Below are 22,236 nucleotides of genomic sequence, written 5' to 3'. Positions count from 1 at the left end.
CCACATCTGTCGTGCAATGAACTTCCAAATGACATCGGCAAGAATGAGAGGCAGACAAAACCGCATTTCGAAAAAAACCAAAACAGAATAACCCTGGAGTAAAAATGCACAAAAATACCAATATATGGCCAACTAGGGGTACTAAAATGCACAAAAACACATGCATATGGCCCAACTAGGGAACTAAAATGCAAACCATAAAATAAAACAAGGAGGAGTATATACAACAAAAAGATAAGAAGACCATAAAGATTACAGGGGAGGCCGCCGGTGGAAACATCCACCGGCAGCTGCCTGACAGAAAACTCTAAAAGAATAAAAGAAAAAGGTAGAGAGAGAAAATCTAGTAACATCTATTATACTTGGGTAACTTCATATTAATGTAAAACTATTTGAGTAATAACATGAATATATTAGACATATCTACCATCATATGATAAACACACTGTTATAAATATAAACTATTTCTTATATTTTAAAATTAAATCTAACTAGTCGTTTACTCGTGTTTTAAAATCAAGTTGATAGATATAATTTAATTAAATATTAAATATTAAATATTAAATAATAAATAAATAATATTTTAAAAATAATAGCATATTAACTATTTTTAAATGTTCTTAATTTTATTAAAATTTTATTAGTGCAATTTTAGTATTATATGAATTAATATATCAATATAATTGATATAACTACTTTTTAGGATTAAAAATTTATTATATAATTAAAAATTTAATTTATTATTAAATATAATATTAAAATATAATTTAAGAAGTTATTTTTTAGAATTAGAGTTATTGTCCAATTAAAAAATTAATTTATTAATTAGTATAATATTAAAATATTATTAATGTGCTATTTCTTAAAATAAAAATTAGTGTGGTTATCCGATTAGAAAACTATTTATTAGTTAAGATTAAAATTATTAATATATTATTTTATTATTTAATTAAAAATTTAATTTATTAATTAATAAATTAATAGTAAAACCATCTTTTTTTCGATTTGTCCGCTAAAATTGTATATTTCCAATTTAAATTGTATATTTTAGATACCTAGGCAAATTTACATATCAGTTTAAATTTTATGTGTCAAAATAAGTACACATATCAAAATAAAAAATTTATATGTCAAAAATTAAGTACATATATTAAAAAAGTTTAAATCTCAAAATTTAATATATATATATATATAAGATATATTATATAATATTTATATATTATAAGAATTGGGCTAAGTATAATTATAATTCAATAGTGAAAATTTATGCGAGTTATTTCAATATACAAATTGATAGTAATAATGTAAAAAACGAGTGTTTGAGTGTTGTATTATATTTGTAAGATAAAGTTATTTTTCTTGAAGAGAAAAGAAAAAGGAAATTATTTTAAGATTTTTAATGTCAAAATAGTAATAATTATGCAAGCCTAAAAAAGGGATGGTAACAATAATAAGAAGCAGGAGAAAACAAAAAGTTAGTTGACTGTCCAAAAACAAACCAACAAAGTGGCAACAATTGAAGTTTACTCGACTCTCTCTTTGCTTTCTCCGCAAAAATTAACAAGCACTTTTATCCAAACACCGTCTTCTCTCTGCTCCTTAACACAGTCGCACTCACTGCTACTCTTTCTTCTCTTCTCTCTATTATCCGAAAAAAAAAAAAACGAAACTTTCCCTCTTAGTCTTTTGTTCATCGTGCCCACTAGTGTAGTTTAGTCTCCAAATTACCCATCAGTTCTCCTTGTATCTCTTTGCCACCCATCAATTTTATAGCCAACAAACAGTCCTCTGCTGTTTTGGGTACCATCAAAATTGGTGCTTTTGTCTGATCAAATAGAAAGGAAAACAGCAAATAGAAAGGAAACAACAAAAATATCACTTTTTTTCTCAGGGTGTTGTGATATAGTTGATTTGAAGTGAATAAATGGCTCTTCATTCTACTGCCTTTTGCTTAAGTAGTGCGAGTCCATATTCTCCTCATAAGCTCACTTTTAGATATGGGAATGTTAGAGCCTCCGGTTTCACTTGTCCTCCTCTTGTCTCTATTACTCCATTGAGTTTTCGAGGTACCCATTTCTTGAATTTGCTGATTGCCTTTTGGTTTTATTTATTTATTTAAATGCTTTTATGTTCTCTTTATATTATGGGCACTTCACAATATTGGATGAAATTGCGTTAGTACTGGTAGAACTAGTCTCTATTGCTCAATTCTTATTGAGATTTTAGTTATTATTTTTTTTATCAGGGTAGTACCTGGCTATATATTCTTCTTATTTTTACGGTCTAAGCTTGCTTGTGATTGGTCTTTAAGTAATGCATAGGTGGATGTAACTCTTTGTTATGGAGGTCTTAGTTGGTAATTAAGTTAGTCGAGTCAAATTAAGGGATGTGTCTCTCCTCAGTATGTAGTTTGCAAGAGATACATTTTGCAGAAAAAGACTCAATTTTGTTCCCACTTTAAGGACTTTTTTTTTCAAAAAAAAAAGAATAGGCTTACAGCATGGGTGGCTTTCTATTTGCAATTTGATGACTCATGGTTCCCATCATTCAAGTTATCTATATAATGGGATGGCAATGCAATTATGAGATTGGCATGATCTTGCTGTTAAATCGAAGGCAAAACTGCATTTGTTGATCTAGATTAAGTTGTGATTAGGTCAAGTTCATGTTTGACAGTCTTCTGCTTAGTTGCATAATTCTTCATTTACTCGAGAAAAATAATGTCCCAAATCAACTAGATTTGTGATATTGATTAGTATCCACCAGTTGCTAATTACTTGATGGTGAGTAAACAATTCTCTGTCAAAAAAACCGACTTAGGTTGCAAATAGCTAAAATAGGCTTCAATTTCTGAGATGCATATCACAAAATCAAAGTTCTACTTTTGTGGAAATTATTAGCAATCAAGAGATTCCAAGGAATTAATTTTGAAATGTATATTTTAAGATCAAGGCCATTACAGACTTATAATCTAGTAACAACAAGAAGTTTCTAACTTAAGATGAATTAGACATCATCTTCTTAAACTCCTCAAAATTAACATGTCCATCACCATCCATATCAACCTTACTAATCATCCTAACACAGTCACTCACACTACACTTCTCTCCAATCTTATTCAAGACTGAATGCAGCTCTGTCGCAGAAATCAACCCATTCTTGTCAATGTCGTACATATCAAAAGCATCTTTAAGGTCAGTCTCTTGTGATGTGCCGCCTCCATCTAATCCAATGTGCTTGTAGAGGTCGGCAAACTCTTCAAGGTCAATGTACCCATCATCGTTTTTATCGTATTGTTGCATCATCAATTCAACCTCTTGCAGTGATACCTTGACATCCAAGTCATTGAGGCTGTCTCTAACCTCATCACTAGAAATCTTTCCATCACCGTCTTTGTCAAACTTCTCGAAAATCTTTCTCATCTCTTCATTGGGGTTAACAGAAATAGTACTTCTTGCCATTGCAGAGAACGGAAAGAAAAAGAAAAGTTTATATATAGTTGAAAGTTTGTGTTTTCTGGGTTAGGGTTAGGTTTGGCTTATAGTTTTAGTTTGTGTTTTCTGGGTTAGGGTTAAGTTTGGTGTATATATATTGTGAGATGGAATCCTGTTTAAAGAAGGTTTTGTGTAGAATAATTATCTGGTAATCCTAAACTGAAATCTTTTATTTTATTATACTTCCTTAACTGGATGGGATTTGGATTTAAGCATTCAATTATTATAGGAGAGATGGATTAGGCTATGTATTTTCCTTTTCGATAATACCAATTTGGAAAATTTAGGCTAAGTATTTTCCATAATACGAATAATGAATTATGAACAAAGAGATTTTGCTAATAATGGCAAAATATTTTATAGAATCCAAGATATCATGCTGCTTGCTTTCGTATTTTGCTATATTTTCTGCCTGGAATAGATATAATCTTTTTATTCAGAAAAAATGAGATTTTCAAGATTTTTTATGTGAAAAAGAGAAGATACTGGGACGAATTATAAAATTAGTAAGATTTAAACCACCTCACCATATTACTATATTAAAGCACTGTGATGAGACCATCATTATGGCAAAATCATATTAGTCTGCGATCACACAACCGGTAATTTTTATAAATATCCTTTAAATATCTTATAAAATAAGTTTAACCTAACTAATAATTTTGTGATGTTTAAATTAAGTTATCTAACCTGCCATTGTTCTATTCATAATAATATTTGCCTGTGTCTATTTAATTAAGGTTGGTTGTGGTTAGTCCTTAATTGAGGGATAACTCCTTGTTATGGAGGTTTCAGTAGCTAATAAGTAGTTTAGTAGGGACGTGTAACTGAACATAGTCTATATCTTTCTAGCAGCAAGAGATGCATCTAGCAGAAAGGCCTAATTTTTCTGCTTAAGAACCTTATTCAGTAGGCTGGCAGCATGTGAGGTTAAATGCAAATTAAAAACTCGTGAGTTCCAGCATTCAATAATTTGTTTGATTGGAGGAAACTGCAATCAGCATTCAACATCTGATTGGCATTATCTTGCTTTGTGGTCAATCATGAACTGAATGTTTTGGTCTAGATTTATCAATATTCTAGATCAACTAGATTCATGATCTTGATGAGCAGTCACTTCTACTTAGTAATTCCTTATGATGATCTGTTCTATTACTGCATTAAGATGGTTAGGTGTTTTCTGCCAAAAAAAATGATTTAGGTTCCAAGTACCTAGGCATCAATTTCTAAGCTAAAAATCACCAAATCGAAGTTTTCCCTTCTTAGAAAATTGTTAAGTAAAAACAGAAAAGGTCTGGAGGAATTCATTTAGAAATTTTTTTTGTAAGACCAGAGCCTTTAGGGATCTTATACAGTTCTTTTGGATGGGGCTATAATTTATGCACTGAGGTCCAATCTCAGCTCAATTCCCAGATGATCACTTCTGTCCGCTAACATATTGCTAAAATTTTGAGATGCACACACTTGATCGGAGAAGATCTCATATGTCAACTTTTTTTTTTTTTTTAATAATAATCTCATATATCAATTATCAATTTGTAGCGGTCATTTAGTTTCTGTTTTGACAATTTATTTACTTTCATGAACACTCGTTTTCCTGTTTCTAACGTTTGTACCAGTTTACTTGGTTCTTGCTTCTTGTAACTTCTACAAATATTAGGTAAAGCATTGTCTAGTGATGGGCTATCCGAAACAAAAGATTCCTCTCTGGTGGTCTGTTTTGGTGAAATGCTAATTGATTTTGTCCCGACTGTTAATGGCCTCTCATTGGCTGATGCACCTGCATTTAAAAAGGCTCCAGGAGGTGCACCTGCAAATGTTGCAGTTGGTATTGCTCGTCTTGGTGGCTCCTCAGCTTTCATCGGGAAGGTATAATTATAACTATATGCAGTCTATCTGCTGCTCGCTTTTAGAAATGTAAGAAAGCAGGACATATAAAATTCATAGTCAAAGGACGTTGTAACCAATATGGAAAAGGCTAGCTCTGATATTTGCCTATCAAACTTAAAGGTTGGGTGGAGATTCATAAGCTAGGGATTCTAGGATTTCAAAGTGTATGAGAGGGTTTTGAGGACTAAGTAATTATTTAAACTATAGTTAGATTTCACAGGAAAAATGGACTAAGAACAAATGGAGAATTGGCATTGGATGCTTACAACACATATGATACAGAATCCAATATGAGTTCAGGATTCCCATATGGATCATTTTTATTTGAAGAATAAAGAAATATGCTTGGTTGTGAAATTACATAGACCAGAAACTCGCACACACAAGAAAAATAAAATAAAGCAAAGAGTTCCAATACCATTTGATTATCATCTTACATGTTGTATTAAGACTTGGAACACTCCTTTTCCCTGTATGTTACGGATTTATTAAGAAAATCATATGACTAATTCCATTAGGCAGTAAAGAATTTTGGTCTGTCACACAAATCCATGATATCCCTAGATGCATTTTGCAACAGCAGAATTGTATAATAGGATAAGTTCCCTGATTGCATCCCTGAATAGGATAAGCCTTGTGTTTCTACCATGCTTTAAAAGATAAGTGACCTAATTATTCACATGTTACCTTGTGGTCAAAAGAGAACTGAAAGGATTGGTTTCCAACAAATTCCGCTGGGTCAAATGTTAATGACATCTGTGCTGCTAGATATACTTCCACGCATTTATTAGTAGAAGATACTTTCCTGCATAAAGTGAATTAGGATAGACCTTAAAACCAGGGTCTTTAATGGTGGATCAGCTGCTTTCTTTAACAGACAACTTAGTGAATGAAAACGGATCTTGAATCCACCTCCTCTCATTTAGTAGGTGGACTTCTCTCTAAAAGAAATGCAATTTGGCCAATACAGTGAATAAACACCCTGGCATTAGTTAAATCATTTGTACTTTCTGTAGTTATAGCAGAATCAATAGTAGATAATCCTGGCAAGGTATCTGTAGCAATCCATGATATTCAATATGATTTTACTGCATAACTGTAATCATACCTTGTGCCATTTGGCTATTGAGAGCTGACTTCATATGGTTTCCAAGATGTAATGCATCTTCATCTTACTTATTTAGAAGGAGAATCTATATATCACCTTGGTAACCTTAACCTTTGATGGTTAAAAAGGCAAGTTGATTGAAAAATGCTCATAGTTTACAGCTGAAGCCAAAATGTGATTAACTGGAAAACCTAAATGCAAAAGTCAGGAAGGGCAAATATCTTTTCAATTGATTAACAATAATTTTAGTTTGTTCATTATTAATTTCAGCTCATGCATTCAGTAGTACATAAATCTCATAGCTGCACTCCATGTTAAATTGATTTATTTTAATCTATCTCATGTCTTGAGATAAAATTTATTTATCATCTATCTCAGATGGTTAAAGTATTCTCTGCAACATGCACAGGTTGGTGAAGATGAATTTGGATATATGCTTGCCGATATTTTGAAGGAGAATAATGTGAACAATCAAGGAATGCGTTTTGATCCTGGGGCACGAACTGCTTTAGCATTTGTTACATTGAAGAGTGATGGAGAACGTGAGTTCATGTTTTACCGTAACCCTAGTGCTGATATGTTGCTTGAGGAAGCTGAACTTGATTTAAATTTGATAAGGAAGGTATGTAATATAGTTATTTTGTGCAATTAATCAATCAAAAGAAAAATTAACAATTATAAACAACTGAAAAGATAGCAACAAATAGCTATGTTGCGTATAAGTTATTGTAGCTTAGCACATAGCTAAGAGACAGTATCAGCAATTGTAAGTCCATTATGTAACCAGTACCAGCATTCCAGCTTGTTATCTTCTAAGGTCACCTTGTTAGGCAACAATCTTGTGGTTGAATACTATTTTTTCTTTTTTGCATGTGTAAGAGAACATAAAGTTTTAACCACATTTTTTGCCTTATTCATCTTTATGGTGATTGTAGGTTTAGTTTCATTTAGAGCTTTTTATTTACCATTGTTTGTTCTAGGTGGAGCAGATTTCAGCTCTTGTAACTTCCATTTAGCTCCCCTCTCTTTGATCCCATGACAGGCAAAAATCTTTCATTATGGCTCTATAAGTCTTATAACAGAGCCATGCAAGTCGGCACACATTGCAGCAGCAAAAGCTGCAAAGGATGCTGGTGTCCTCTTGTCCTATGATCCTAACCTGAGGCTTCCACTCTGGTCTTCCACTGAAAGTGCCAGAGAAGGCATACTGAGCATCTGGGAACTTGCTGATCTTATCAAGGTAATAACCCTTTAAATGTAGATTAAGAACTTTGTCCTTGTTACTGATCATATTTCTTGTCCTTTTCTGGAGGCGCAGGATATCGTGGATAGAAATTTCAACTCTACTGACCGATGCTCAATTATATCTTTCAGATAAGTGAAGAAGAGATATCTTTCTTAACTAAAGGAGAAGATCCTTATGATGATGCTGTCATTCAAAAATTGTTTCATCCAAATCTTAAATTGCTTCTTGTCACTGAGGGTGCAGATGGCTGCAGGTATTACACCAAGGTAAGTGTCAAAGTAGTGCACATTCATGGTGTTGACTAAATTCTGTTTGACTGAATTCTTGCTTTCAGTTTGATGAAAATGTGAAAGATAAAGGTTCTTTTGTAAGCAAGGGTTTGCTTGTCAACTCTCCGTTGCGATTTGAAAAATTTTATGTGTTGGAAGTGATCCTTGTCAAGGCTGCTAAGGGACTCTCTTGCGAATTAATATGAAGCATTTGGCCCATTGATCTGGATGATTTATGAAAAATATGTATTAGTTGCAATATATTCAAGCTTGTCATGTTTCTTATACATACATGCATATATATATGTATACTGTTTTATTTTATTGTGGGACAATGATAATTCCATATTTTGACATTTCTGCTTCCAAAATTGCACCGTGTTCTTCATTGGCAGGAGTTCAGTGGGAGAGTGAAGGGCATAAAGGTGGATGCTGTGGACACTACAGGTGCTGGGGATGCTTTTGTAGCAGGAATATTGTCACAGCTAGCTGAAGATTTCTCCTTGCTTCAGGTAGTTATGAAATTTGAGTTAACCTTTAAGACTAGAAAGGTTATACAATTTGTGTTGCACACACATTCTCCATGCATGGGCACACGCATGCACACATATACCAAGATAGTAGCTTAATTGTATTAAGGTCTTCTGTGAAGGCATTTCTTTCCTTGGTAATTTAACAACTAAACAGTATGGATTTTGTAGCGTAAAAATATACCGCAGTACAAAATTGACAGTCAAGTTTACAAAATGAAGTCTTCTCCCGATACTCGTTATCTGCTAATCTTAGTGCAGAATTTCTCGATATATTCTAGCATTCCAGAATCTGTTAGTGCTCATGTTTAGTCTTTGCCTTTCCACATATTTTGACAACTATATCGTACATCTGTCGCCTTTAGTACCAACAGCATCTAAAAGTGACTGGTTCAATCTTTGTAGAATGAGGGTGGACTAAGAGATGCCCTCAGGTTTGCCAATGCGTGCGGTGCATTAACTGTGACAGAGAGGGGTGCAATTCCAGCTTTGCCAACTCGAGAAGCTGTGCTGAATGCCATCCTCAAGTTTGTTGCCTAGAGTTTCCTCAAGATCTATGCAACCCCAGGTATATAATTTTTATACCAATTCTTTAGATTGGCGATAATGCTAAGTGCCAGAAGCTAGCATATAATATCTAACTGGCCTAAATAATTCATTCACATCTTCTAGCCAGTTTATGCTGGAAGTTTTACCATAATTTATTGAGTGTATTTATATCAAATCGGCCGATTCTGTCAATTCCTTGCACTGCACTGTAACTGTTATGAAGCAGTCTTTGCTGAGAAAACACAATTGTAATTTATGGACAGCAGGAACATATGCAGTGCAGACCATTCTCATATGATGCCAAACAAGTTGTTTTGGTTGATCTGTTGTTTTTGTATGATCATGAAGCCCACCTGAAAACCAAATGTTGATTTCACCCTTTTTGGCCTGCAGTTGTACTAAAGCTGCTCTACTCCATTTGTCTTGCACCTAAAAGATAAGATGGGTGTTGCAATGTCATAAAAGGATCAAATTGTAAAACATTTGATGTAACCAAGAATTCCCATTCTCTGACCCTCCTTTATTTTGCTTTGCTATGCCTTACTTGGGTCTTGATTAATGAAAAGGATGAAAACTATTTATGCGATGTACTAAAGAATCAGGATACTGATTCAATCTTAACTTTTTCTGGTTCTTTTGTTTTTTTCTTCCCATATTTTACCTGTCCTAAATGAGAATCATAAGAATCAAACTAAGGCATCATGCTGGTCAGTGTTGGTATTTGAACAACTTCATCATGCATGATTCCATCCATAAGCCCAAATTGTATAACCTTTCTTACTTTGTAAATTCCTTCTTATTTCCTAAGAATATTTTAAATTAAGAATTTTATATTGTGCATTTTTTTTTATAAATAAATTGCTAATAGAATTCATTTGCAAATGAATCCTTTTATGTCATGTTTGAGAAACATTGGAAAATGATATTAAATAAAAATAATAAGAAGAAGAAGAAAATTTATTTTATATTACTAAAAATAACAATTTAGTCTTTTTCCCTAATCATTTTTTATAAACAATAATAAAATTGAATATAAATCTTTTTATGAAATAGCATTCAATAGGACACCACAGTGGTACTTAAAAGACATCAATAATGACTCTCATTTAGGAAAAATTAAACATGTTGAGCAAAAAATTAAACAAATATTAAAAAAGAATTTTAATGAAGTAAACAAAGGAGGGTAATTTAGTAAAAAATAGGCTTTTAGAGTGCAGCATTAGCATATTGAGCTGCGAAAATAGCATTTTCCAATTAAGAAGAAATAGAGTAGATATTACTTTATTTACAATAATTATTATATATGAAATAATTATGTTAAGATTTGGTTTAAATTTATATAAAGAATAATAATTGATTTTATTGAACTATTATTCTTCAGTTTTGGTACCACCACTGCCAACTATTTTGTTTGTCACATACATTATGCAATTAAATTATTATTGTAAAAATTATAATATTTAATAAGTTAGTAAATACATAATATTCATTAAAAAAAAATTTAAAAAAAATCACTCTATAATTTGACTAATCAACAACTTTTAAGTTTTTGATTTATATTTAAATAAATAAATAAATATATGGTTTAAAATATTAGCATATTTAAGTATAAATTAATAATGCCTTTTAAAATACATGTCGTCGTGTTGCTGATGTGGATCGCTGACATCATCCCACGTGTATTAAAATATTTGCTAACATCTTTCATGGTATCTACTCAAAAAGGGATTAGAATAGATGTTAAAAGATTATAAAAAAAAAAAAAAAAAAAACAAATTTTAAACAATTATTTTTGAAAGATAATTTTAAACATTTCAATGCCAATTAATAATCCACAAGTTGATAATACTGGTGGACCAAATTATTAAATCAAATGCTCATATCACAAAATGGGTCCATTTAATTAATAATAATAATAATAATAATAATAATAATAATTTATGAAGGCACCGACAGCATTTTCCCCTTTACTTTCTGCAATATTTCTTCACTGTCACTATTATCCCAAAACCCTAAACTTTTCAGCTCCAACCATGATTGTCTCTTTGGGAATCTTCCTTTGCCGTTTTAGTCCATTTCTCTGTCGTTTCAAGTCATTTTTCACAAGTATTTTAAGTCCTCCTCTCACTGTAGCTCCTTTAGCTTCTTATTTAATTAAATATTGGAATATCGTAATAAATTAATAACGAAATAATCTATTAATAGATTAGGTAATTGATATTGGAATTTTCTTAATCTATATTTTTTATTAATGACTAAATTAATTAATCTTTTTAAATTAATATACTCATAAAAAATATTTATTAACTTAATATTGGATAAAGAATGATTAATTTAATATCTAATAAAAATTCAGAACGATCAATATATAGATTCAATTTATTTTTAAATTAATGTGTTTATAAATATTTAATAAAATAAAATTATATATTTTACAAAAAATTCTAGATATTAAACACCCACTTTAGTTTTACGTATTTTTCGCTGCTTTTTCTAATTCATGATAACAAAATTAAATTATAATATAATAAATATGAAAGATCAATTTTTCAACTTAAATTTTTTATTTAATCATTTTTTAATAATTGCTCTTTTTATTTGATATGTTATTATATTCTAATTAACCTTTTTAAAATTGTTCGATATTCTATTTTAATAATTCAAAATCCACAATGTCGTTTTTTTAATGGATTAGAGAATCAGAGAAGAAGACAAAAACTATAAAAAAATATCTTAATTAAAAGTAACAAATAAAAAGAATAGTATATATCATATAATTAAATGTCACAAGAATATTATATGTTATTTTATAAGAAATCATGTTTTGGTCATTTTAGATTTTAGATCAAATTTCGAATACTACTACATCTTGGATCTTGTCGTGCCGAGTTTGGATTGATTATGTTCAAATTATTTTTACTTTTAACTATTTTAGTTGCATATTAATTCAATAGTCGTTTTAAGTTTAAGCGGTTTAGATTTCATATTATCTTTTAAAATCAAAATTTTAATTATTTTTATTTAAACAAATTAGATTTTCATTAAGTGGGAATCAGAGGCAGAGCCCTAGTCGAATTATTTATTTATTTTTTATGTAGGGTTAAACTTTACCATAAATTTCATAATGCCCACATGAGATGGAGGAAGTTCTCTCTTACTTATCAAAAAGTAGAAGAGAGCCCCATTTCTTAATTTCAAGGCCAGAAAGTGGACCTTTATTAAATGGGTTCAAACTTCTTGGTCTTCGTCTAAGTGGTGGTTTTGTTGCTCTTTTGAATCTCATATGGTCCGCAAGTGTGACTGAAACTCTTTATTTTTTCTTTTGGGAGTCGTCATTGAGTCTTTGCACTCTTTAGCTCCCTATATTTTATCATCCATATTGAGTCTTTGCACTTTTTAGTTTTTGTTGATATTAAGTCCTTTTCTAATTGCAAGTTAGAGAGCGCATCCCTCGCCCTGTTATTCTTATTCTTAAGTGTTCTCTATTAAACATTTTTTAAACATTTGTTTCTTGTACTTTTATTTTGACGTTGAGTCTTTATATTTTTATATTTAGCAATATTAGCTTTTTAAAATTTATTATTTAAAATTTCATAACATTAAATAGTAAAGATATTTATTATAATCTAATTTAATTTATTGTTTTAATTAAAAATACTTTTAGAATTAGTCAAACCATAAATCTATTAATAGAATATATAAATACTAATGCCAACTAAATATATTCATTAAGAATTACATTTATATTATACGTGAGTTAAATGTTCGAATGAAAGTTGGATGTCCGATCTTTTTAATTATTAGTAATTTATTAAGAAAAGGTTATGTATATGCTAATAAAAGTTTGGAGGGTCAATTTGGTTAAAACTATAAGTATAAAGACTTAATATCAGAGGACAAATGTTTTAAAAAATTTAATGGAGAGAAATTAAAAGAAAAAATCATATTCTCATTAACAGAACTTGTATCATGCACACTAATTTACTATTATAGAAGGACTTAATGTTAATAAAAATAAAATTCAAAGACTAAATGTGTTACAAATAAAAATGCACGGGATAACTATTAAGAACAATAAAAGTGGATAGGGCAAACATGTACTTTTCCCAAGTAATCAAAGTTAGGCATAAAACGAAGTTTATGTCAGCACTATGGGAATTTAGAGAATTTACTGATACTAATACTGAAGCAGGTGAATGCAGTAAATTATTGATAAGGTAAAAAAGTAACAAATTGGATTCAATTGATATTAGATTTAAATTTTAAACTTTTTTTGTCAACTGGTATTTAGCTTAATAATAAGGTGAGCCTATTTTAAAAGTGGACACTAAATTTCAAATTTCACCAATTTAATAAAAAAAAAAGTACTAATTGCTAATTAAACCTTGAATTTTGCACATATTAACAATTTTACCTAATTGTTTTAAAAATCTAAAACAAATGCTCATGTTTTTAATTTATTTTTAAAAATATTTTTCGATAATAATTTCAAGAATTAGTTTGGGAAAACGACTTTGCTTACTAAAAGAATAATAATTGTGAAACAGTAAAAATAGTTTATATTAGACTTAACAATATAATCATTAAAGATCTCACATATATATATATATATATATATATATATATTTTCACACATCTTGCATCTAAAAACAATAATTTTTATTTATATTATACGTAAGATCTCAAATGCTCATGCTGACTCACTAATTTTTATTTTAATAAATAGAATTGATTTGTAATGTAATTTTTCTCATTATAAATTTTTTTTAAAATTATTATTCGAAAGTATTTTTGAAAATAAATTAAAAAAATGGATATTTATTTAAAATTTTAAAATAATTGGATAAAATTACTAAAAAGTGTAAATTCAGAATTAAATTATTAATTATTTAAAAAACAAAAAGGTATGATTATAAATAAAAATATTAGCCCCCCATAAGTTATTATCCGACATATTCCATTTTATGGTTGATTTAAATAGTATTAGAAGACTCTATTAGCTAACGTAATTGAAGATTTTCGATTAATTCATTTTATCTTTTTTATTATTATAATTTTGTATAAGATATGAATACAACAACGAAACTTTTCTTTTTTAAAAAATGGTATTACAAGTTGGCTTCTCACAGTTCCTTTCCTAAAATAGTGTCGGTGCTGCATTTTGATTTTTTTTTAATTTTATTTTGCTAAAATGATTAAAAAGAAAATATAATCTAAAACTTGACAGATTCCTTCTTGACACACCTGTGAACATCAGCATAGTAATTTGTACTATTTTTGGCAACCTTCCAAGTCGCTGTAACATTCAAAATTTCACATATTTGTACTAACATTTCTCACAAATGTTGTGAATAATTTCCAGGCATAGATTGGTCTAAGTCAGCAGATTTATAGCATTAGAGATTAAAAACAGTTAGAGAAATTTCAGGGGATCCATTCCTACACCAATAACTCCGAGTTCAAATGCTAGCCTTAAACACAAGGCTCACTCCCAACTCTTTAAAAACCAGACCCTTTTAACCTCTTGATCATTCATTCACTTGACAAGCACCAGAACACGCATTCACCATCTCCACTTAGCTTACAAAACATGGGTGATGATGCACATGATCAGGCCGAGAGGGAGCGCATTTTCAAGCGCTTCGACTTGAACGGAGACGGGAAGATCTCCGCAACAGAGCTTGGAGATTGCTTGAAGACTCTAGGCTCGGTCACGCCGGATGAGATTAAGCGTATGATGGCAGAGATTGATACTGATGGTGATGGATTTATATCATTTGATGAGTTCACGGACTTTGCCAAAGCTAACCGTGGCCTAATGAAGGATGTTGCCAAGATATTTTAATTTCAACTGTTACCTATCAATTCATTTCTTTAATGTTCATTTGTCATATTTCTTCTTCTTCTTCTTCTTTTCCTTGGAAGGGTGTGATCTATTTCATAATTGTGAAAGGAGTACACACTGGTCCAAATAGATTTTGATTGTGACAAGTTTGTTTTGGTAGTTAAACTATAACTGCTTGTCTCATAGTTCTTTTTCTGTAATTCTGTATTTCAGTAATGAATATCCTGAGCAATTGAATTTGATGCTGTAACTAAGGGGTCCTATATGAACAAATGAAACATTGTATGTCCATGCACTTTTAGCCCTTTCAAATAAATTTTCCATGGCATATAGCATTATAAATGCACAAAGAACTCACAGCTTCCAAAGAATCAGAAAAGGAGTTGATTATGATATGTATCCTTTGTTTTTATGCAAAAAGTTTGTTTCCATAGTTTCGAATCCGGGATCTTTGCCTACTTCGTTAGAATCTAAGAAATGTCGAAGGTATGCATCATCTCCCTTGTTTTAATGCAAGGAGGTTGTTTTTGAAAACCTAAGAGTTCTTCAGCAAGGTTTATTTACGGTGAGTCCGAGCCTAAGATCAGGCAGCCTTTTCTTGAATCAACAAAAAAAATTCCGCAAAAAGAATGAAAAGGAAAACATTCAGACAGTTAAAGGATTCCATTGAGTTTCTCTCACAGAATTCATTCCAATCACAATGCAACAAAATTAAATGCTCAGAATTCCAATTTAAGGCTTGAACTTCATGCTGGCTGATTGTCCCTAATTCTTTTATACATACAAGTGTTAAGTGCCATCAGCAACCAAGAAGGGAAAGAAATCAAGAAAAAATTCTGAAATATGCATATTTACTTCAGGAATCCTGCGAAATAGAAAAGCCTAAAACTCCACCCAAAAAATCATTGCACCTTTCTCTCCATTGTAGGGGAAGACAAATGGAATCTATTTACATAATTTCTCAGTGAACCCATTTTCCTATATACAATTTTCAACACTCTTTTTCCAGTTCTGTTTTCTAGCACCTGTCCGCATGCAACCAACCCACCAAATAAGAAAACACCCAAAAACAAAAATAATCAGACAGTTAAATCAGTGGACCTTTGTGTCAACGACAGTAAAGGTGATCATCGTCTTCAAACTCTGAAACTCCTAGCATTGCCAGAGCTAAGTGACTCTTCATCTCACTTTTTGTTTGTTGCAGTTGAGGATAACAATCTATAATCCCGGAAAAATTGGACTTCTTCTTGTTGGTGTTGAATGGCTCCTCTTCACCTCTAAGTATAGCAATAATCTCATCAATCCCTGGCCTTCTTGATTCCTCATTACTTACACAGGCAGCAGCAGCTTGAATCATCTGGGTAATTTGTGTTGTCTTTTTCAAAGTGCACTTAATCCGTGGATCCAGCAACTCTTCGACGGCTCCTTTCCCCTTCTGCAATAGAGGTTTAGCCTGCAAAACAATGAATTGCTAATCATGCCTCTATCACAGCCAGTCATGCAGTAGTCACAACATTACTGTAGTACAAATTCCATCATGTGTAGAACAAATGGCTTATGCCAATGGCAAGCTCTAATTAAAAGAAAGTGCTTATTTCTATGTTATATTAGGTCTAGCAGACAATTTCTCAAGCCTCTACAGAATTACATATCCATAGAAGTCACAAACTGTTATTGACACAATTATTGCTAGCCAAAAGGTTAAAATAAAATATTATATTCACTCTTTGCAGACATGGGTGAACTTTTCTCCATTTGCTACTTTTCATGTGTTGATTAATCCTTCATAGTGCAATTAAAACCTATTAAAAATGATCTTGTTTTTTATGCAAAGAGACATTGCAGTTCTCAGTACACTTTGTTGGCAAATTTTGTCAAGTAGTGTAAGTGCTATGTTAAAACCATGAGAAAACCAAAACAACTCATTCTTACACAAACATCCTACCAAACAAATTTGACAAATTTTAGCATAATGTTACTGCAGTATAGCAAAAGACATCACAAAATTGAATGTTGAAAACAACAAACAAATTCGAAAAGCAAAGAGCAAAATAGACTTTAGGCTAGTTTGGTTAGTTCTAAAACCATACCACTTATCTATGGTGCATATAATGTAAATGCTTCGAAAGAAACAAGTTCAACAACCTACCCACAACACCAAATTCTCTTCCCCTGAAGGCCTTTTTGCTTCAATTGGCTTCCTTCCTGTTATTAGTTCCAAGAGGACCACCCCAAAAGCATAAACATCAGTCTTATCGGATACTTTTCCATGCTGGAAGTACTCAGGCGCCAGGTAACTGTGGATTCAGATTTTATATCAACAAATAAACGGAATACAATTTTTTTTTTTTTTTTCTGAACAACTATAGATCATACGTGTTCTTTTTTCTCACAAGTTTCCTGAAATCTTACCCAAATGTTCCCTTGACAGTTTTACAAAGGAAAGGTACTGAGGGAGCAGAAGTCCAAGTAGCCAATCCAAAGTCACACAACTGCAAAACCAGCATACTATGAATCATATCTCAATAACATGAATGGATTATTTGATTCTGAATTGTTTGCGATACAAGAACTTTAGTCAATTAATCAAAACTCAAAAAAAGAGAAAAAGAAAAACAAATTCCCTTACCTTGGGCGTTTTCTTGGAAGAAAGGAGTATATTTGAAGGCTTAATATCTCTGTGAACAACACATCTTTCTGTTCCGTTATGCAAATATGCAATTGCCTGTGCAATTCCTAGTGCCACCTTATACCTCACCGACCACGGAAGTGCAGAACCACCCTTCGCTCCTCTCTTCTTATCTGCAAAGGGCATTCCATAAATCACTGAAATTCCATAAAATTCATCAGAATTTGAAGATCACTAATCAGAGAACAAGAAGACATACCATGCAAATGGCGCTCTAAGCTCCCACCAGAGACATACTTGTATACCAAGAACAAACCCTCTTCTGGATCAATACAATAACCCACAAGAGGCACAATATTTGGGTTATGAAGAGAGCTAGCAATCATCAATTCTCTACAAAATGCTTTTGAAGATTCCTTATCCTCCTTGTCTAATCTCTTAATAGCCACTGCTGTCCTCAAGAATCCAACTCTACCCCTAAAAACAAAGCTCAAAGCTCCTCTTCCCAAAACTCTACCTACAAATTACAACAAAACTAACTCAAAAACTCAACCAAGATGTAGCCAAATAAAACTCAAAACAATATGCAATAGATAGCAGTTTTTGTACCTTTAGAAAAATTACAGGTAGCAGCAAGAATTTCGCAATAACTAAATCTGATCAAGCAATTAGCCACTGGAGAAATACTCCTCTCAAGAGACTGAATTCTCCTCCATTTAAGTTCTTTAGTTCTAGTCTCATTCAACCCATTATCCAAATTCACCATTAATACAGTTGCAGAAGCTGAAGAATTCATATTCATAGACTCAAGCTCAACCTGAGAGCAAAAACTAAACCTGAAAGAAGAGTGTACTGACTGTGGATCACCATTTGTTAACTCTGCACCACTACCGTCTGCAGCACCACCACCACATCCACCAGACTCAGCTAATAACCAAGCCTTATTATGTTCCAAATTCGCATTCTTGATTTTATTGTTATTCTTGTTGCTTTTGTTGCTATCACTTGGTAAAAAACAAGCAAACCCAAGTTGCCAAACCATCTTTGCTAAAAGGGTTTTTAACTTGAGCTCATTGTGGTCACAATAGTGATCTGTGGATATAAAGGAAGAACAATGGCAAATATCACAGCTCTGAGGCTCCCTTGAGTTAGTGCAGTTTTCTTGAAAGAAACCCATTTTTAGTAGATCTCAATGAGAGCACAGAAACCCAAAAACCAGAAAAGGAGATAGAGAGAATATAAAAAAGTGAAAGGTGCCTGCTTTGCTTGAAGGGTGAGAAAGAATTTTTATTTTTCCTCAAGAGAGAGAGAGAGACAGAGAGAGAAACAGAGACAAGGACAGAGAAAAAGAAAGATAAAGAAAGAAAGAGATGGAAATGGAGTGAGGGTATGGCCTCTGTGTATATATAAACTATAATCACAGGTATAATGTATAATGTAATGCTGATTAAGAGGAAGAAGGTGGACATGTAATAGCAAGAAGGATATATATATATATATTAAGAATTGGGGTTTGGTATTTGATTGTTGGTATTAAACTAGTTAATTAAAGCAAGGGAGAAAGAGAGTTGATTTGTATAAGGGAAGAAAAAGAAGAAAGGAGATTCTTGATGCTAAGGTTGAAGTGGACAAATAGAACCCACAAAAAGTCCGTTCTCTGCATCATATTTGATTTAGTTCAATAAGATAAATCAAAAGCTGGAGAGAGAGAGAGAGAGAGAGAGAGAGAGAGAGAAGCTTGTGGGTTAACTAGTTTTTATCAGATTGGGTCATTAAATAAGAATCATTACCTAATATAAGAGAGAGAAAGAGAGAGGGTATATTATTATTATTAAGACCCATTGCAAGTTAACATCATAAGTCGCCTTGTTGCTGATAGTTGCAAATTTGCAACTATCATTTGGTGATATTGCAAATTTAATTCGGTGAAAGTGCATATTTTAATTTGAATAACGTTTTGAGTTTAAATTTTTGTCCTCTTATTTATATTTAAAGATATTGGTGGAATTTATTATTCATAATGAGTATAAAAAATTATTTCAAATTGTTATTCGCAGTATATTTTCACGGTATTCAATTTTTCATTTTCTTTTAGGCTTAATTACTAATTTAATTTTAAATTTTATATTTTTTAATAATTTTATATAATTATTTTAAGATTTTAAAATAAATATCTGTATTTTTAATTTATTTTCAAAAATATATTTGAATAATAATTTTTAAAATTTTACAACGAAGAAAATAATATGATAAGTCAATTATGTTTACTAACATAAAGATTAGTAAGTCAATAAAAAATTTACTGCATTTAGATGTAAAATATGTGAAAGAATACACCTACATAAAAATTTTAATGGCCATATTATTAAGTATAGAATAAATTATTCTTACTGATTCATAACTATTATTCTTTTAGTAAGCATAATTGATTTCTCACATCATTTTTTATAGTAAAATTTTAAAAATTGTCATCAGAAAGTATTTTTAATAACAAATTAAAAAATAAGTATTTATTTTAAAATTTTAATTATTAATAAATATGAAATTCAAGGTTTAATTTATAATTAAGTTTTATTTTATTAAATTTTTTTAATTTATTTTATTGAACTTTATATTTTTATTATTGTTTTAATCAGCCAAAATTGTCACGGACTGCAGGCTAAGCAGATTCTTTATATTTTAGAATCATATAGTGCTTATTCAGAACACTGTCTAATAAGCCAGTCGAAAAATTCAAGCTAAATATCTGTAGTAACAAATATAATGTTAATACAATGTTTAAGAGATAACAAATTTAAAAACACATATCACAAAAAATAAATAAAATAGAGATAAACAAAAAAGTAATATTATTCATGCCGAATGTATACATTAGATATGCAAGGGGAACTTGTGCGAAAAAAGAGACGAGATTAACATGATTAGATTTAGACGAATACCTTTTGATCATTAGTCACTCTCTTCTAAAGAAACTAAGAAGTATTTAGACACCTTATTGTATAAGATATTATATTATTTTAAATTATTTATAATATAATATAATATAATATAAAAAGGTTATTCTAACCCTAAAATATAAAAGGTTAACTTTTGAAAACTTTCCCACTTAAACAGTCGACGACTTGATTATATTTGTTAAAATTAAATTGTATGGTTAGTATTAAAAATCAATAGTTCACAGTTGATTTAATTCTAATCAATTATTAGTTATGTCAGGCTCTATTTTAAAGTTTTTATCATTAATTGATAGCGGCTTTAATTATTTTATATTTAAATAATATTATTTTTATTCAATTAATTAATAATATATTTAAAATTAATTTTGTATAATTAATTTTTATAATTCATAATAATTAATAATTATTTTTAAATCATAATGAATGATTTTATATTTATAGCATTTGAAATTAGAAATTTTTATTAATGGGGTTTAAAATTCCAATTCCTACCCTTAGAGTAACTTTTTAAATATCTTTGATAATTAATAAAATTGAGTTAAATAAATTTAATTATAGCATCCTTAAATATTATTGTTAATAAATTATTATCTCTATTAGTCATTAAATATACTAACAACAACAACAACTAATAAATTTTTATTAAACGGTTTAATTTATTAGTTATGACTATCAATTATCAGTTGCATTGATTAACTGAACCAAATATGTCTTAAAATTTAGTTTTCAATAAACTTCTTAAATTGTATACAACTCGTGTTAGAAGTATATTTTTAATTTTATTTTTGAAAAGATAAATTTTTTAAATTTCAGTGAAAGGCTTATTATTATTATTTATTATGATTGTGAACTATAATAATTTCTATCCCTCAATATAAAAGTAATAAATCTCCATTAACTAATTAAAATGCTCCAAGTTTTTCATAGTTCACAAGTAAAAAAATACTATTTGGCTCATGCTTTTTGATTCAGAATTTTAAAAAGAAAAAAAGTGAATATATTTGAATAGGGAGAAAAAGGTGAAGCTTGTGGTTCAGTGAGGCTCTTAGGAAAATTGATGATGAAAAAAAAAAGAAAATAATTAGAATAGAAATCAAAACAAAGATAATGTAGTTTGGTTACCATCCAACTCCTAACTAACTACCTATTTTGCAAATTCAGCCGACCTTCGGCTTGACTGGCATGCATGAATCGACCATTTTCAATTTTCTATATTCAATTTATTCTAGATGTCGTAGACAAGGTTTATGAAGAATTTCATAAACTCAATTATTATTATTATTTTTTATATTTTATTTGGTGTGTTTTCAAAATTCAATTTAATAAGAGCATCTTTGAGAAAATCATACTTTTTCAACTTTTATTTTTTATATTTTGAATACTGTTTTTAATAAAAAGGGATAATTTATTGTTTTTTTCATAAATCATATTTGACGGAAATGATTCGTAGAATATTTAAAATTATTTATTTTATTTTTAACACCAGTAATCTAAAATAGGTTTTTAATTTTTATTTTTATTAAGTTATAATTAAGGCTTTTGTTTGGTATATAATATTTTATTTCTTAGAAAGTAAATTTTTTGAAAATTTAAATTATTAAGAAAGTTACTTTCTCTCTCTGCTTATTCCATATCAAATGATTTTTTAAAAATATAAGCATCAAAATTTTAATATCAATAAACCCATAAAATACTTAATTCCAATTTCAATATTTAGAT

The 22,236-nt window shown here is 30.2% G+C and overlaps 4 protein-coding genes across 7 annotated transcripts; 2 read left to right on the top strand and 2 right to left on the bottom strand.

Annotated features, from left to right (window-relative positions):
• Window positions 1–1,477: 1,477 nt before the first annotated feature.
• LOC8262349 (probable fructokinase-6, chloroplastic) lies at window positions 1,478–9,672 on the top strand. 4 transcript variants are annotated; one of them, XM_048374686.1, is made up of 8 exons: window positions 1,478–2,066; window positions 5,155–5,363; window positions 6,902–7,114; window positions 7,535–7,732; window positions 7,867–8,004; window positions 8,403–8,519; window positions 8,943–9,105; window positions 9,480–9,672. In XM_048374686.1, exons 1-7 carry the CDS (start codon window positions 1,925–1,927, stop codon window positions 9,075–9,077), a joined length of 1,152 nt encoding a protein of 383 aa, XP_048230643.1. In that variant the 5' UTR covers window positions 1,478–1,924; the 3' UTR covers window positions 9,078–9,105; window positions 9,480–9,672. The 4 variants fall into 4 exon arrangements, with proteins under 4 accessions (XP_048230643.1, XP_048230642.1, XP_048230641.1 ...); XM_048374685.1 differs by having other exon boundaries at window positions 1,479–2,066; window positions 9,353–9,672; XM_048374684.1 differs by having other exon boundaries at window positions 1,479–2,066; window positions 9,350–9,672.
• On the bottom strand, window positions 2,960–3,733 carry LOC8262348 (calcium-binding protein CML24). The gene has a single exon (XM_048374687.1). It carries the CDS (start codon window positions 3,459–3,461, stop codon window positions 2,997–2,999), a length of 465 nt encoding a protein of 154 aa, XP_048230644.1. The 5' UTR covers window positions 3,462–3,733; the 3' UTR covers window positions 2,960–2,996.
• A 4,796-nt stretch (window positions 9,673–14,468) lies between the features above and the next one.
• On the top strand, window positions 14,469–15,181 carry LOC8262350 (polcalcin Che a 3). The gene has a single exon (XM_002532420.4). The coding sequence runs from the start codon at window positions 14,677–14,679 to the stop codon at window positions 14,929–14,931; it is 255 nt and encodes an 84-aa protein (XP_002532466.1). The 5' UTR covers window positions 14,469–14,676; the 3' UTR covers window positions 14,932–15,181.
• Window positions 15,182–15,647: 466 nt separating this feature from the next.
• On the bottom strand, window positions 15,648–19,273 carry LOC8262351 (probable serine/threonine-protein kinase PBL7). The gene is made up of 6 exons (XM_048375012.1): window positions 18,170–19,273; window positions 17,820–18,077; window positions 17,561–17,733; window positions 17,344–17,423; window positions 17,081–17,228; window positions 15,648–16,384 (listed from the first exon to the last, which is right to left on the bottom strand). Exons 1-6 carry the CDS (start codon window positions 18,735–18,737, stop codon window positions 16,040–16,042), a joined length of 1,572 nt encoding a protein of 523 aa, XP_048230969.1. The 5' UTR covers window positions 18,738–19,273; the 3' UTR covers window positions 15,648–16,039.
• Window positions 19,274–22,236: the final 2,963 nt, after the last annotated feature.

The sequence above is a fragment of the Ricinus communis genome, chromosome 5 (genome assembly GCF_019578655.1).
Source record: "Ricinus communis isolate WT05 ecotype wild-type chromosome 5, ASM1957865v1, whole genome shotgun sequence".
Lineage (NCBI taxonomy): Eukaryota > Viridiplantae > Streptophyta > Magnoliopsida > Malpighiales > Euphorbiaceae > Ricinus > Ricinus communis.
This window is presented reverse-complemented; position numbering and strand designations above follow the sequence as displayed.

What these genes read in the sequence shown, in the direction of transcription:
- LOC8262351 (XM_048375012.1), bottom strand. Translation starts at nt 18,737, where the DNA reads ATGGGTTTCTTTCAAGAAAACTGCACTAACTCAAGGGAGCCTCAGAGC. An exon ending in TACCTGTAATTTTTCTAAAG is followed by an intron (nt 18,078 to 18,169) that starts GTACAAAAACTG and finishes TGTAATTTGTAG; the next exon opens with GTAGAGTTTTGGGAAGAGGA. An exon ending in CTTCCAAGAAAACGCCCAAG is followed by an intron (nt 17,424 to 17,560) that starts GTAAGGGAATTT and finishes CTGGTTTTGCAG; the next exon opens with TTGTGTGACTTTGGATTGGC.
- LOC8262349 (XM_048374686.1), top strand. Translation starts at nt 1,925, where the DNA reads ATGGCTCTTCATTCTACTGCCTTTTGCTTAAGTAGTGCGAGTCCATAT. An exon ending in AACTTGCTGATCTTATCAAG is followed by an intron (nt 7,733 to 7,866) that starts GTAATAACCCTT and finishes TATATCTTTCAG; the next exon opens with ATAAGTGAAGAAGAGATATC. An exon ending in GCTGCAGGTATTACACCAAG is followed by an intron (nt 8,005 to 8,402) that starts GTAAGTGTCAAA and finishes CTTCATTGGCAG; the next exon opens with GAGTTCAGTGGGAGAGTGAA.
- LOC8262350 (XM_002532420.4), top strand. Translation starts at nt 14,677, where the DNA reads ATGGGTGATGATGCACATGATCAGGCCGAGAGGGAGCGCATTTTCAAG.
- LOC8262348 (XM_048374687.1), bottom strand. Translation starts at nt 3,461, where the DNA reads ATGGCAAGAAGTACTATTTCTGTTAACCCCAATGAAGAGATGAGAAAG.